The 16,138-nt window shown below is 43.2% G+C and overlaps 1 protein-coding gene across 2 annotated transcripts; it reads right to left on the bottom strand.

The window, feature by feature from the left end:
- Window positions 1-1,078: 1,078 nt before the first annotated feature.
- Window positions 1,079-16,108, bottom strand: LOC135424292 (melanotransferrin-like). 2 transcript variants are annotated; one of them, XM_064675432.1, is made up of 18 exons: window positions 15,724-16,108; window positions 13,255-13,392; window positions 12,432-12,595; window positions 11,246-11,345; window positions 10,045-10,221; window positions 9,399-9,561; window positions 9,234-9,298; window positions 8,405-8,562; window positions 7,177-7,363; window positions 6,859-7,007; window positions 6,545-6,635; window positions 6,170-6,238; window positions 5,730-5,912; window positions 5,309-5,465; window positions 4,501-4,583; window positions 3,083-3,267; window positions 2,512-2,698; window positions 1,079-1,760 (listed from the first exon to the last, which is right to left on the bottom strand). In XM_064675432.1, the coding sequence occupies exons 2-18, from the start codon at window positions 13,304-13,306 to the stop codon at window positions 1,711-1,713; spliced, it is 2,220 nt and encodes a 739-aa protein (XP_064531502.1). In that variant the 5' UTR covers window positions 13,307-13,392; window positions 15,724-16,108; the 3' UTR covers window positions 1,079-1,710. The 2 variants fall into 2 exon arrangements, with proteins under 2 accessions (XP_064531502.1, XP_064531503.1); XM_064675433.1 differs by lacking the exon at window positions 15,724-16,108 and adding an exon at window positions 14,225-15,690.
- Between the last annotated feature and the right edge of the window lie 30 nt (window positions 16,109-16,138).

Raw genomic sequence — 16,138 nt, 5'->3', positions numbered from 1 at the left:
CAGGAAATGGCATTCCTGCCCTTCCAACCCCTCAAATGCTGTGTATAACCCAGATTTTCGACTGATCACTGATCAGCTTGGCAAAGCTAAGCTCCGGGGGCATTTCTTCCCTGCTCTCAGAACTGCCTTCTCCGAGGTGCAGTGCTCCACGGGCCCCGCAGAGGGCATGGAAGCTCCAGGAAGGAAAGGCAGGGAGCACCTCAGAGGCTAAGGAAGCATCCTCGTATTCCCCTGCTCCTTCAGGGCTACAGCTCGTTGGCTGCAACACCGTATCCGAGGATTTGGCTCTGTTACCAGACTGGGACTTGCTTTACTCACCATTTAGCCATTACCTTTACCTTTGTGGGAAAGGTGGAGGAGTTTGGATTTGGGTCCTCTCCTTGGGTTAGTGTCAAACAATGGCACAAATACGATGGAGAGCAGTCTCAGCTCAGAGGCACTGAATCCTAAACACTTTATAGTCAAAGTTTTTCCTTCTCAGGAAGTGAAAAGGGGCAGAAGAGGTGTGACTGTAAGTCACACAACAGGAAAGACAAGCTGTTTAAAACTTGTTGGAAGAAACTGTTTAAAGCCAGGTATTTTTAGCAGCATTTTTTACAACTGAGTACAGCTGCCTGGCTTTGCTGGTTTTGGTGGAGGGGGTTTTTATGTCTTTCCTTTATATGGCAGGTACACTGGCTTTATTGTCTGCATTAGTTGTATCTCATTTATTAATAGCTGAGGTTTATACAACTGCAACATACGTAGCAAGGTCTGGAAAGTTTTGAGTGAAGGATTTTAAATTATTTTGTTAATTAAAAACTTAACCTTGTCTGAGAGCAGAGGGTGGTAACACTCCCAAACTGAAATGAGCCTGCCCATGAAGAGCCATCCACTCTCAATCTTCATCCACTAACAGCCACTTTCTGTTTGTAAAACCCATGCTGTTTAATTGATAAGTAATATTTTGACCATTCATAGAATCTTATATTCAAAGTGTCCAAGTACTAAAAAATAATGGTTGGAGGTTTTGAGAAGAATGAATATCCACTGCTTTTTTTTTTTCACCATAGGGCTGCAAGCATCCAGTTCTGCTGGCTCTTAAATGCCTTAATACATTTATTTGTGAGAAAAAAATTGGTTTCATTTAGTAGTAAAAATCCTTGGTTAAAAAAGCAAATACATTTTCCCAGTTAAAAGCAGAAAAGACCACTGCTCTGATAGTAACTACATATACAGCCTATGGCATGTGTGTGCATTCTGCAAGGACTATCTGGCTGCAACCAAAATCACAGATACAGGAGGGCAATGTGCAGTTACCAAAATGTCAGTTGACTGGGGGGGGGTTTGCATGGAAACTCCTTATAAGACAAGCAAGGCAAACTGCTACCAACTAACCTGTGCTACTGATGCCAGGCTGTATTTTAGTCCATGGTATTGGCCCTGCTATTTCCACAAAAATGCTGATTTCTCCAGAGCAGTTGTAGAAAATTGCTGATCCTACTTCTGTGTCTGGCTGTGCTGTTCCCAAACAGGAAAGGGGGAGTTTTACATTATCATAAACTTCAAACCTGCTTAAAAAAAAAAAAAGACAAGAAGGTATTCAGCATACATTTCTAGAGATGCCTGTTTCCTTGCTGGTTGCTTTGGATGGGTTGGACTTGCACATTTCCTGGTTTTCAATAATGATGGTGATGTGGTGACATGCCTTGAACAGCCTCTGTATCACTGTCAGTTGGATGAGGATGCACAGATATCCTGTTTGCAGAAGTCCAGGATGCCTGCAAACCAGAAAGAAAATACCTAAAGATGCTATCAGCTTTAAAAGTAATAAATTCTTCAAGTACTATTCATTAAAATAGAGGTAAAATTTCCCTTTTGAATTTCAGTTCTTTAACAACTTAGACTCCCAGAAGTCTAATTTCATGTGTAACCTTCATTTACTTCAATACAGATTTTCAGATCCATAGGCAGTGCCAGTTTTGCTGACAGCTAAATGCACACTTCACACTTCAGACAGTTTTCAGTGGAAAATAATGAAAAAGCCACCTTAAGGGATGAGTTTTATAAAGGTTTTGATCTTAACCCCTATAGTGTGATCTTTTTAAAAAGGAAATTATTTAACTTATTTTGAGGTTAATTCAAGAATTAAATATAAAATTTCTTATCTTTTTCCCCAAGTTTGGCATATACAAATGAACATTATATGTCCTTTTTCCTGAACTGATCCCTGGAATTGAAGGGGAAAAAATTCAGAGTGAGAGTAAAACAGTCCTATTTCAATAACCTCATATTTGTTCTACAAATGTGTTGGTTATTCTTTTTCTGCAAAGCTCCACTTTCAGTGCTTTGAGATAGGAGCTTTAAGAAGTTCTAAAGGAGCTCCAAACACAGGACTCCTTGGGAAATTATTACTAACAGGATTATGTAGAACATACTTTCCCACGCAGCCTAAACAAAAGGGCAATAGCTGTGCACAGAGGGCTGCCTGCTGCATTTCTCTCTAACTCAGAATTAAGGACTTGACTTTACCTGCAGGTGTGCAATTAAACACTGATTCTGCCAGCTGGATGAAAGAATCTCCAAGGATTTCCTGATAGCTCAGGTGAGTTGCAGGAACAAGGTACTGAGTAGCATCTTTGAAAAGCAGATCACTTCCACCGAACCTCCACGACTGAAAGAGCTGGAATTCAGAATCCAATTTGCTTCCCAGAGATTCCTAAACAGAGAAGAAGTAAGTTTCACAGCTTGGATCAGAAGTAGAAGGTTAAGCTGGTGACTCTCAATTTTAGATATAGCAGAAAGAAGAGTCCACAATTATCTAGCACTGTCCTTATTGGTACAAGAAGATGCAGTTTTGCAGTGCCTTATTTTTCAGCAAAAGTGTGGCCACTGCTGAATGGGAACTGGTGCCAAAATACCCCTTTAGAGAACCCAAATAATTATTTTCCTAACACCCTATGCACATCTTTAATTCTTTCATACTGGATCTGAAGGCACTTTAATGTGCGTAGCACAGAAAGCTTTTGATCTCGACAGGGTTTTCAGGAGTTGTACATAACAGGTGACAACAAGCCAAGCTTTTCCCTGTTCCCTGCCTTACCTGGGATTGCATCAGGAAGTCATGGATCTTAGTGACAGTGACTGGGCGAGTCATGACAGTGCTGGGGGGGATGGGGCCCAGGTGACACCCCGGCCACTCGGTGACTGCGGCGCGCGTCCCGTCCGGGCACAGCAGCTCGAAGTCAAGGGCACTGTAACCTTTTGCCCAACCAGAGCTGTCCAGATCTAAAAAGAAAACGAAGTGAAAGCAAATCCTTTTTCAAAAGTAAAGCAGAAGACAGGGTGAATCTCATGGAAAATGTTAAAAATGGAGAGGAAGAAGCTTAGTCAGTGTGTTCCAAACAGATGCAGCGTCTGTGTGGTCATTTACTGGGGATGCACAAGGACCAGGGTAGTGGTTGCACTGAGGAAACAGGTCAGGGAACTTAAGCTGTGCCTATCAACTAAAACCACAGTAATATCAAGGCCTATCATGTCTCCCCTTCATCTGTGACCAGATCCCTTTCTGGAAAAAAAGCACTTTGGCCTGCATGTCCTTTGCTTCCCCAAACAAACTGCTCTTTGCTGCATGAATTCCTGGGGGTTTCCAGGCCCTTACACCCCCACTTGATCTTAGAGAGATTCTCCTCTTCGAGAAGTCTCTTCTGTTGCTGAAATTGCCTAAAATAGAATTTCAGTGTGCTTCATCAGGCTGAACAAAATGAGGATTCCCTTTCCCCTCGACTCTATGAAAAGCATGTTTGGGCTGTTAGAGCAGTAAACATCATTTAAGAGACTGAGGGGATTTAAGCTCCTGCAACCAAAATCATTTTGATCAACAAAATCCAATTGCTAGACTGTTGCAAAGATCAGTGTTTCCCAGAGGAAATTAAATATTTCACAGTGTAGTAACATTGGTATTTTAGAAACTGTGAAAGGCAAAATAATTTGCAGTGGTTTTGTCTATTAAGCTGTTAGACCTGTTTATCCCATAACTGCCTGTGAAACAATACAAGAAGTTGCCATGTCACAGTGAAGCCACAGAACATCTCCCAGCACAAACACCCACAGCACTGCCCTTACCTGCCATTTTCATTCTGGAAACTCTGATTTAAAAACAATGGGTACCTGCACTTTGGCTGCCTGGGAGAGAAAGGCTGGTGGGAAAATCCTCTGCTTTTTAAAGCTTTGAGCTTTCCAAAAATTACTGCAGTCTCCAAGGATGACTATCCCCCAACACACACACTGATCTTTGCACTCAGGAATTCTTCCTCTTTCCTCTCTAACAATATCTGAGTGTTGAGCTTTACTGGAACACCCACATGCAGAAAGGTTCTTGCAGTTTTCTGGTCACAAACACCACTCTGTGGACCCAGATTAAACCTGTAAAGGCTGATCCTCACAAGTGATGGTCACTTTGTGGGAAGTGACTGATGCTAATGAACATTCTCAAAGGGAAAGAGAATATCTGCATCTCACCTTCTATGTTCTGGAGCAGGTTAGAGTGTTCCAGGAAAGCTACATCTCCAAAGCTTCTTCCACTGGGATTGCCAACTAGGCACCTAGTGCAGGACAAAACCAAGAAGTGATCAGAGACAGCCACTGCACAATGACTGACATTTGCACAGTCATCTGAAGCTAAAACAGGAGTAGCTGGAAGCAACCCTCCAAACTGTAATAACTTGGTTGTCACATGGAACAAGTTGGTGATGTCAGTATGGATCACATATGTGTTCACATATTTGCTAAGACAATCCCTTCATCCCTTCCAGCAGCTCCCAAGCCAAAGCTGTGGCACAATGTGCACCTTTGCCCATGCCTAGGCAGGAAAGAGAATGTAATTCAACTAAATGCATTATATATTTTTTTTCTAAGAGTGCTTTCACCTTTAAGATTCTTCTCTGCTTCTGTCTTCAACTATTTTTTTGGTATCTCCAGCCTAATTACCTCTTGTATCCTACCCTGTTTCCTCCCACATCACCTCTGCTCTCTGACCTCTGAACTATCTTTCAATCCTTCCCCTTAATGAGTCGGTACCAATGCTCTAAGCCCTACAAGTTTGGAAGCATTGCTTTGCTCTAAAAATGGTTTCATGACTATTTTAAATCACCAGTCAGCTGAACATCCCATAGCAACTGCAACCAAAACAAAATACACTCTGGCAAAAGTTTATACAGCCAGTTGCTCAACAAAAAGGAGGAAAAAAACTTTCCAAGGAAATCATCAGCAAAATAATAATCCAATTCTGGCTATTGCTCTGCATTTCTGACTCCGACCACAAGCTCACCTGAGTGCTCCCATGTTGCCATAGTAATGTTCATTGTGACCTGCAGCACATCTGCTGGAGACTCGGGCCCCTTCCACCTCACTGTCCCCAATGCACACCTTGCACATGTTGCCCTCTGCTCCCGGCATGCAGCCCTTCCAGAAGTAATTCTGATAAGCTGAGGAAAGAAAACCGAGGTGAGGTTAAGGCAAGGCATTCCAAAACCTCTTCACACATGGGAAAAGACAGGAATGGATTTCCATCCTAAAAGCTTGCAAGAAGAGGGCCAAATAGTCAGATATGGGGAAACGCTGCTTCGACACCCTCTGAGACTGCAATCACTTGCTGGCTGAATCCTCATGGCCCCATCTCATTTTACTCCCAGATTTAGGGCTTCAGACTTTCGTGGTCTAGTCAACAGATAATCCAGAGTAGCCCTTACCAGAGCTAATGTCACAGTTCTGGGTATCATTCCCCAGAGCTCCCACTGTGTGTCTGGAAAGCAGTAACCATCCTGCAGGACTGTACAGGTGACTGTGGCAGGATCTCCTTCCTTTGAGGTTATGGATGTTAATCTGTTTGGCACTTTTCTTAGCTAAGGCAACAGCATAAACAGGTGGCAGTGCTGCAAAACGATGACAAAAACTGGTTATACCAAGTCAATTACGTATTCCAGACAGGTACAGCCCCCTCTTCCCTCCCTCATCCTGTCACAATATCTTCAGTTGCAGTACAGGACCTGCATTCTTTGCTAAGCCACAAAGCTCTTGTCCTAACCAGAAAATTTTTTTCCAAACAAACATGCAAATACATTCTTACATAAACCCTAGAGCAGTCTCAGGAAAAGCTAAGCATTTTGCCCTCTCAAAGTTTTTCTGTTACCTTTGTGCTTAACATGAATTAGTTTTCCTGTTTTCTCCATGATCTCAGCAGCTTGGGCACAATCTCCCCCTGGAGAGGAGAGACAATTATTAAGGATCTTGCCACTACTGTCATTCCTTTTACATGGCAGCACACCAACAAAACCCTTGTGATCCTCTTCAGCCCCGCCAGCACGTCTGTCCCTTTTACAGAAGGGAGGTAATAAATGGACCAAATGTTAGAGACAGTTAGTGGAGCAACTGGGGAGAGTATTTGGACACATATATTAATTCCTGCTTCCATCACAAAACATCACAAACGGTGGAAATTTAACTGTATTCTTAATGGCACTTTTTTGACTCCCTCTCTCCTTGAAAAGGTCACATGAGAACTCACCATAACACTCTGCAGCCACAGGCACCAGCCCACACCTCCCTGCGATGTAGACGTGTGTCGCGTCCAGGGTCACCGCGTCCGCCTCACTGCTCTGCCAGCAGCATTCCAGAAAAGAACAAAACCAGGACTGGCATCAGTTGTGTATCCAAGCAGTTGTGCTTCTCCACGGGTTAGAAATTCCCCTGCACAAACTCCCTCTCATTCCCACTTGTTCCTCTGGTGTACAAGCTGGTTCTCCTCCAGTTCAGGTCAGCCCAGGACATACACACCCTGTGCACTCTTATCACACACTCTGAGCAGAGGGAATCTCCTACCTTGATCATTTCAATGCATTTGGTCATGGAAGTTGCTTGGACACAGACCAAGGGGTCGGATTTGATGCTCAGTGCCCACTCCTCACATTTGTGAAGCTCAGCATCGCTGATGCAGCACCAGCGCACGACACTGTTCTCCAGAGAGCTCCCTGGGAGCGGGGGAAGGAGCACAGTGAGATCACATCACCAATGCATCAATCTGTTATTTGCTAAGGGGATGTTTGGGTCTATGCACTTGTGCCTGGCAGGGAGGAATTACATGGAAGGAGAACTTTTTCTTCCCTTTCCTTAGTTACAGTCCCCTGGAAGGCTTCTCACCTTCATGGCCCAGTCCCTTAAGGAGAGCTACATAATCCAGACCAAGGACATAGGCAAGCTCCAGCTGCTCCTCGAGAAGCTGCAGGTGCTGAGTGGCATCTCGGAACAGCAGGTTCTTTCCCCCAAAGGGAGCTGAAGTGAAGAGTTCAAATCTGGCTCTTTCCTTCCCTTTTCGCCCAAAGAGGCGCTGGAACAAGAACAACACTTTTAATTGCAACAAATCTGCTCATTCTTCCAGTAACAGGCAGCCTCATCCTTCCCCCCCCTTCACATCAGTGCTTTGTAACACAGCACTCAGAACAAACCCCACAGGTACTGCAGTGAGCAGATGGTTCCAGTCCTAAAAGCATTACATGGTTCACTTTTTTTAAGAGTTTTTAAGAGTTTTTTCCAATTTTAGTTATTCCAATTTATTGGGCTGTGCTCAGTGTCCCCTACCCTGGGCAAGGCAATCAAGGAAGCAAAACTGAGTGAGAAACACTTGTGCAGCAAAGGGGTGCAAAGATATCTTGTACTTTATGATTGGAAAGTAGCACATGCAAAGCAGCTCCATTCAGCCTGATGGCACTGGGAGAGAAGAAAGCTCTGAGAAGTGTAGCAGGACCTCTGCTGCACAGCTAAGGTGTGTTAATAAGTGCACTGACAAAGGCACATGAAGTTTCTCAATAAAGGAAAGATTGTGTATAACTGCTCTCTGCCAGGGTCTGCGTGACAGCACAGCCCAGCCCACTGGGGTGAATTATTCACTGTCTACTGAACTAATTTAAGGGCTGAGTGGCTTCATAAATTCTTTAAACATGCATTTCAGGTTCAGCTTCAAATAGATTCCAGGATGCCAAGATATCAGATACCATTCAGAAGTTGAGAAGAAAAAGGAGGAAGAAAGGTGAGCCCTGACAGAACCTGCACGTCTCCCTCAGCTACACAGAAATTCACTTAAGTTCCAGGGCAGGATGAACATCATCAGCCATTTTACAGTTTGGGTGTTATGGCATCTTCCCCTTCTTTACTTATCTATTGCCAGCCTCCTACAGAAGAACACTTCAGAGAAAAGTAAAACCTTGCAGAAGCCAGTGCAGGATCCTTCCCCAGAACAAACAATTTTTAGGGCTTTATTCACACTAACTACAAATTTCTCAAGAAAAAAGGCAAACTGGGAGATAATCACCACACTAATATGGAAGAAAAACCTGTGTCTGGACATCTACAGCTTATAACATGCACTCACTTGGATCATGCTGAGGAATTTGTTGGTGATCTTGAGGAAGTTGTTGCGGGTGACGATGCCCCGGCCAGGCCCCTTGCCCAGGTTACAGGTGCTGTACTGGCTCAGCTCAGCTGTGCTCCCATCAGGACACAGGAGTTCATATTCCTCTTCTTCTGACTCTGAAACAAGCAGACACTCAGGAACCTGCCAAGTGAGCCATGACTGGGCAGCAGGCACAGAGAGGGAATGAAAGGCATATTTCAGGGGAGGTTGCTCAAAGGTGATGCAGGCAGCACAGGGTACCAAGAGTACCTGGGAAAGTGGTCTTTGATTTGTTCTTCTCTTAAAGAGAGGGATCTCAGCCAGAGGTGCCTCAAAATACCCTTTAAGCTGTACCCCTGTAACTATGTTTGTTTAAAAATACTTACCTGCTAACACTACTGCTAACCACCTTCAAAAACATCAGTAAAGAGATCGACTGAGTTTAAAAGTACAAAGCAGGTATACAGGAACTTCACATCCCAGCAGCTCAACACACTGAATTTAAAAAGGCATGTTATAACTCAGGCAAAGCAAATACTGACAGCTGTGTCAGAGACTTCAGTCTAAAGAAATCACCTGTATAAAAACATCTTTATGCTTCCATTCTAAGAATCTCCTGTGAGCAATTATTGCTCACTTACCCTTTCCTCTTCTGTTTCCTTGTGTGGAGAGCCAAGAAATACTATTGAGCTGCTCACATGGATTGAATTTTCACTGGAAACAACATAAATATTGGCATAATCCCCAAATTCCTCTGCAGGAAAGAGCACATCCATAGATTAAAAGCAGTCTGAGTTTTTAGGATTACCTGTGGCACTCAGAATTCTTAGATGATCTAAAAAGGCAACATCTGCCACTCCCTCCTTCAAGCACCTGCAGGAAGACAAATGCCATCCTGTTAGCATGTCACCTGGCTTTCCTCCCTTACAAGTTCTTTTTGTCCCAAAGGTGAATTTAGTGTCCCAGAGCTCACCTGAAGGCTCCCTCAGAGTCATAGAAGGGTTCATTGCTGCTTGTCTCACAGAAGTGGTTCTTGTCTCTGACATAGGATTTTTGCCCTTGGCAGAGAGCACACAGTCGAGGAGCAGCAACACCAACCCCAGGGATGCAGCTTGCATTGAAATACTCACTGATTGCTGCAGGTGTAGGGGGAAAACCAAAACAAAATAAAAACAAAGAAAGGAGTCAAATGGGAAAAAAAAAAAGAAGGAAAAGGGGCCACACATACCATGGACATAACTAAGACCACGGTGGTTTTAGAAATAAATAAGTTCCTCAAATGCGGCTTTAACTTTCTCTAGACTCCAAATCTGAAACATTTGCTGTAAACAGAGTGATCAAATTTTGCTTGTTTAAAACCATCTTTGTGCTGGTTAGACATTGCAAAGATTTGCTCCCTGCATATAGAACACGAAGATTTCCTGTTCTGGTAACAACTCTGCTGCTTTGAGATCACTGGAAAAGTTCTGAAGAGAGCTAAGAGCCAGTAGCAGAAACACTCCAAGAGGATCTAGTATCCACAAATCCCTTTAACTTCCACACAGCCCAGTTCATCCCACATCTGCTGGCACTTCACTTACTCTTGCTGAGGGCAGAGCCCTGTGGCTCCTCTCACCCACCTTGGCTCAGAGGTTGTGCCTCATCCCAGGAAAGGTCATTTCTTGCAAGGAGGAAGCCAAATGGAACATTCCAGCCCGATGTCCACCCGGCTCCATTGTGGCAGCTGCGCACACCTCGCAGCCTCTGGATATCCAGAGTTCCTCGCTTGGCAACGGCCACAGCAAACACACAATTTCCTGCAGTAGCACAAAATATGTAATAGAAAGAAAAAATATATCCCAATTCTGCAGCTTCCATCTGTGTACAGGAGTTGAATAACTTCTGTGAACATGGCCAAGGGAAAATCTACACTAGGTAGATTAAATGTAGGTGCTGATGCCAGAAACTTAACCACACACTGGGTACATGGCACCTTGTCAAACAAGTGATGCAAGTGATGTGCAAGCAAGAATGTAAAAATCTGGTGGAAAAAGCTCACAAGCCCATCCAGCTCCATCATACAATGCAACTGCTTCTCAAGAATTTTGAACATTTGCATCACACTCTTTAGGTATTGTAATGAAAGAACTCCTACATCTTATCCTCAGAACATATTCACCATTTCATGGTGTGTCAGCCAAAACAAGGTTCGTCTCTGTTCTCATACCTTCTCCTTATTAATCTCTTCCTACATCCATCTGCTAATTTGGCTTCCTTCTCAGATTCATGTCCCCTAGTATTTTGTACTGTGTGCTTGATTTGGGCTCAGACTTATTTATTCTTTCCTTACAAATCATTCATTGCAGACTGTTCAGGACTGACAGGAGAGAATAGGAATCTGACCATGATAAGATTCTCCCCCTTATATTCTCGCCTTTTAGGGTGAGAAGGAGAACTAATTCATGAGAGAAGATAATCTCTTAAAGAACTGATAGTAAACATTCAGTTATGCTGATAAAGAGCATGGTGTAAGAACTGACACAGATGGAGTAAAATCCTTCTTATTCCCCACAAGATCCAGACTCCAGCCCAGCAGTGCTGTGGGCAGGGGTAGGTACAGTCAGTCTGTCACAGTGGCAGTGCCACAGGCAGAAAGGCTGCTGGGCACAAAGCACCACTGAGATTTTATTCATCATTACCAAGTATTTTAGAAAATGTTGTTTACCACCTCCATACTCCTATAAAGTTAATAAAAAAACATAGATTTTTTTCTCAAGAACCTCAGAGTAATTTCTTAGCCAAATCAGAAGTACAGTTTATTCTTTTGCTTTACCAGCCTACCTTGATCATAGATCTCCTTTGCCACCACTGCCAAACCATAAAGTTTTACAGCAGAGTAAACATCTCCAGCATCCAAGGAAGCAGCATCTGCTTTATTTGCCTTAAAAACAATAGCAAAACTCTCAAAACAACTGTGTTTACAAGAAAACAAACAGAAGCTTCAAGACCACATTTTTTTGCTTGAGAAGCAGTAATCAGTGATTTTTACAAGCATTTGTTTTTAATTGAACTCCTGCTACAAAACATGGTGAAATATTAGCAATGAATGCTGAGTTACCTTCAAAAAATACCAGTTCTTTTCCTCTAACATTCTTTCTCCCTTCTTCTCTGGGTCTTCCATTCCAAAAACACAATTCTGATGTCAAGTGAAGAAAAAGGCAACTCCTATTTCCCTCTACTGCTCCCCTAGACCCCAAATCCTTCTCAGAGTTCTCCTGGGTATAAGCTTTCCATAACCCAGAAAGTTGAACTGAATTTTGTTTAAAATAGCTGCAAGACTGAATGAAAACACGAAATAAATTATACCCTGAACCAACAAGAAAGTTTTCTTTGTTGTGTTTCCCAGGTCAGATTTGGACTCCACTTTTTGAAGGCAACCAGGACTGAATGTAAATGTTAATGAAATTATTCTACAGCAAATGCTTATCTTCCTTTTCCATTAATGATTTTTGTCAAAGCATTTAGCATTACGAAAATTCCATTTCAGAACTGCTCAATTACAAGAGCTTACACTTACAAAAGGTCTGATGTGTAATTTTATTCAAAATGAAATTTTTTATATGAAAAAGACTTTGCTCTTTACTTCAGAAAAGACTGACTAGGGGCTAAAAATAGTATGGAAGAAAGGGAAGATAAAATATTAATTACAGTCCGAGTAGGACCAGAACACACAAACAAGGGAAATGCTCTGAGCAAGTTCTACTTTAATAGTTTGGATTTATCTATTTATTTCCAAGCAGTTTTCTATATTTCTTGGAGAAGGGCATTAGCTGGGATGAAAAAGTATGTCTAGTAGAATGCTCATGGGATTTAACTCTTGCCTCTCAAGCAACCATGCACTTTGCATATATGCAGTTCTATCTTTTCTGTATCATTTTATTCTCCCGTAGATTCTGTTTGCCAGTTACTCTTTTAAAAGAGGATCTGGACTCCAAATCAGCTTTAAAAAAAATCTCTGTGAACTCACCCTGATTTTATCAATGCAGTCATAGGTATTGTGGGCTCTGATGCAAGAAATCCTGGCAAAGGAGGTGGCAGTGGCGAGGGGCAGCACGGCCGTGAGCGCCTTGGCCAGCTCGGCACACTTCCTCTGCTCCAGGTCAGACAGGGTGCACCAGCGGAACTTCTTCCCTGTAGCATCAAAAAAGAAGTCAAGACTTGCAGGATTTCACAAAAAAAACCCCTCAGTTTAAGACCTTGCAGTTACTGCAGCTCGAGAGAATCTTAAGCCATGTAATGAAAAGCAGGACTGAATGCCCAGCACACACCACAACATCTCTGCATTGTCATTTCCAGATGTTTCAGCATTTCACTCTCTGGTGATCCACTAATATTACACAAAAATATTGCCTGGAATAAGTAATGTTTATAATTAAAAGGTGAAAGTTTTTATTTCTTCCAGCATAGCATCAGACATTAGTACTCCACTTGTTTTGATGTTAATTGAGTACAACTCCAAGGACAATCTGTCGTGGATTTAGAGGGGAGCAGCTTGAAGTTCACTGACTCATTTTGACAGCGTTAATGAGCACCCAGATCCCAGCTCTTCAAAGGAAACAAACCTCCCCTGAATCACTAAGGATACACTGAGTGTATCAAGCAGCTTCAAAACTAACAGGGTCACCATCTGCCAATGATCAAACAGCAAAAATACAGGCAAATGGAAACCACAGGCACAGCTCAGGCTGCAACTTCTTTGCACAGAAGAAAACAAAACCAAAGCATATATTAGTTTGGAGGTCACCCCCCCAGAGGTCACCTTTCTCTCTCCCTCTCTGCATCAGCCTTACCTGAAGAGAGCGAAGAGAAGATGATCAGGACGATTAAAATCACTGTCTTCATGGTTACAGCAGCTCAGCAAGGATCTTCTCTCTACCCTGACTCTCTGCCTTCTCATACCAGGAATTCCACAGTGCTGACCAAAGCTTCTGGAAGATAACAAAGGGGTTTTAGGCATCAACAAGGATAAACTAAGATTTAAGAAAACAAACAAACTGTCAGGGGATGGTATAACCTTGTATGCAAGGGAGGAAGGGACAGTGTCCTAGTCCTATCTGCAGATGGAAAAAATCTGTGCATTTTCTGCTTTGTTTTGATCAGACACAGGAAGAGATGTAATCCTCTGCTTAAGAAACAAATTGTGCTTCTGCTTTTTCAAAATGCTTCTGGGAGATGGGTAGGACTTGAACCTATCTTACAACAGAGATACCTAAAGCTAAGTGAATTGTCCAAACTACTGACCATATCTCTCTACAGAACACTGAAGGGTCCTTCTTACCTTATTTTTTTCACCTTGATAATGGTTTATCTACTGAGTAACTTTTACCAAAAAGTAATCCTGTGCCTTCCCACAAAATCAGAACAGAGCTGTGACACTGTCAACTGTCTTGATTCTCTTCATTCCATTCCAGCACAGCAATGTCATCCACACTGCCTTATTTCCCTGTTTTCTAACACTTAGTCTGGAGTATTATTACCTCTTAATTACTTTATATCATTAATTCTATGGCAGAGGGAAAATACACACACATACATATACATATATCCTATATATAAAATATATATTTTTATATAATATACAGTATATATTCTATTCTATTACAGACAGGTACACTGATCTGATGATGCATAAATTATTGCTAATATGGCTCCTTCCTGTTCAGGAGAGAATTAACTATTCCAAGAGTCCTGGAAGAAGAAAGCCTTTCTCCTAACTTTCTTCTCCTTCTTCAGATTTCCTTAGTACCTTGTCTGCTTCACCTATTTTTGCAGATACTTTTCCCAGATTTCTTTTGCTGCCTTATGTCCCCTTCCCTCATGATACTCAGCCACCATTCACCACTTGCTTCTTTCACATTCACATTGCTGATCTCTGAGTTTCACAGGTTGCCTCTCTAGATCTGCAACATTTTTTGGGGTGTTACTGATCTGATCACAGCAGTTACACAGAATCACAGGATGATTTGGGTTGGAAGGGACTTTAAAGCTCATCTCATTCCACCCCCTTCCCTGGGCAGGGACACCTTCCACTAGACCAGGTTGCTCCAAGCCCCATCCAACTTCAGGCTTTTCTCACTCCTTCCTGCACTCCCTGAACAAAAGTTCTGAAGCTCCAAGACCTCCACTCTCTCATTTTCTAAAAGAACAGCTGTGGTATGAAAAAGAGAGCAGGAGAACAGCCCCCTTTTGACTTGGCTCACCTGCACAGCCTAACACAGCTCAGTACCTGAGGGGAGTGTGTTTTATCCCTCAGTGAGTGCAGGCTTTATAGTCTTACCAGATGTTAAAAATCCCCTACAAGTGTAAGAACAAAACACATGATAAAAGCAATTTTAAAATAGTTAAATGTCCACATATTTACTTTTAATTCCAAGGAGAAAGATTAGATTAGGATAGGTCATTAATCAGTTCAGTCTATGACAATTATTATACACTATAAACAAGTGTGTTACATTTAACCTCTGAATCACTTCTGAGTCAATTCTGGGGAAACTTGCCTGTCAGGCCCACCAGCTGTTAGACAGCAAAGCTTATGGCTCTTGCAAGGCTTGTACCAAAGCACCCAACACTGTCAAACCCCTCTCTTTGAAGTTTTACTTCCTGACAATCCTACAATTATGTACAGGATAGGTGCATCCCAACAATTCAGTCAGTTAATAGTATGACTGTTACATGAGGGCTGTATCTGGACTTCTGCTTAAATGTTACATATTTAACAATGAAAGGCTTCCCTGTACATGTCTAAGATATTTATACAGATACTACTGCTGCCTGTGGTAATGTGAAAAATGTAGAATGACATGAAGGTGTTGTAGACCTCATTCAAGCCTGATTAGGAAAACAAATAAACATCAATCACAAATTTAAATTAATCAGGACTGCCTGAGGATCATGTCCTAAAGCTCTGAAACACAGTGGAAGGACTCTGGAATTCTTTTCCTGCTGATTCACCCTGTGAAACTACCCCCCTGCCACTGTCAAAGAAAAGGTAATTATCTACTTCCCAGTAATGTAGCATCTATGCATCTATCTAGGTATGCATCTAAGAGGGTGGAAAAGCAAATAATCTCTCTAAAATTCACTCTGTGCTGCTAGGATCCAGGCAAGGGACACCAGAGCAGGAACAGAGTTACTGCACTACCCTGCCAGACATCTCACTTGGAGGAACAGCACTGTGTCTGTCCCATGCCGAGTGTCCTCTCCCTAAAATTCCTGCCCTGACATCCCTGGTGCTCCCACACCTGTGGACAAGAACTCACCTGCGCCTCCACAGCAGCGCTGAGCAGCAGCTGAACCCTTCCTACCCCATCCACAGCTCCCCAGCAGCGGCTCCCTCTTCAATCTGATCCACACTCCACAAACCCTCAGGGACCACTACGCTGTCCCCACACCAATCCCCCGGGAAATGTCCCCACACCACGTTCCCTCAGGGCCGGCCCTGTTCCCCACATCGCCTCAGCGACGGCCTCTTCCCCCGCCCCCGAGAACAGCCCTCACCCCATACCAAACCCCCCTTTGGCGAACAGCGTCGCACCCGTGCCCCCATTCCGCGTTTCCCCTGAGGAATGACCCCATCTCTACACGCCGTATTCCCCCGGGGAATTCCAAGGAATTCCTCACGCACACAGCCCGTCCCCGGGATCGCCCCCTCCCCTCACAGCGCCGGCCCCGCCC

This window comes from Pseudopipra pipra, chromosome 18 (genome assembly GCF_036250125.1).
Source record: "Pseudopipra pipra isolate bDixPip1 chromosome 18, bDixPip1.hap1, whole genome shotgun sequence".
NCBI lineage: Eukaryota > Metazoa > Chordata > Aves > Passeriformes > Pipridae > Pseudopipra > Pseudopipra pipra.
This window is presented reverse-complemented; position numbering and strand designations above follow the sequence as displayed.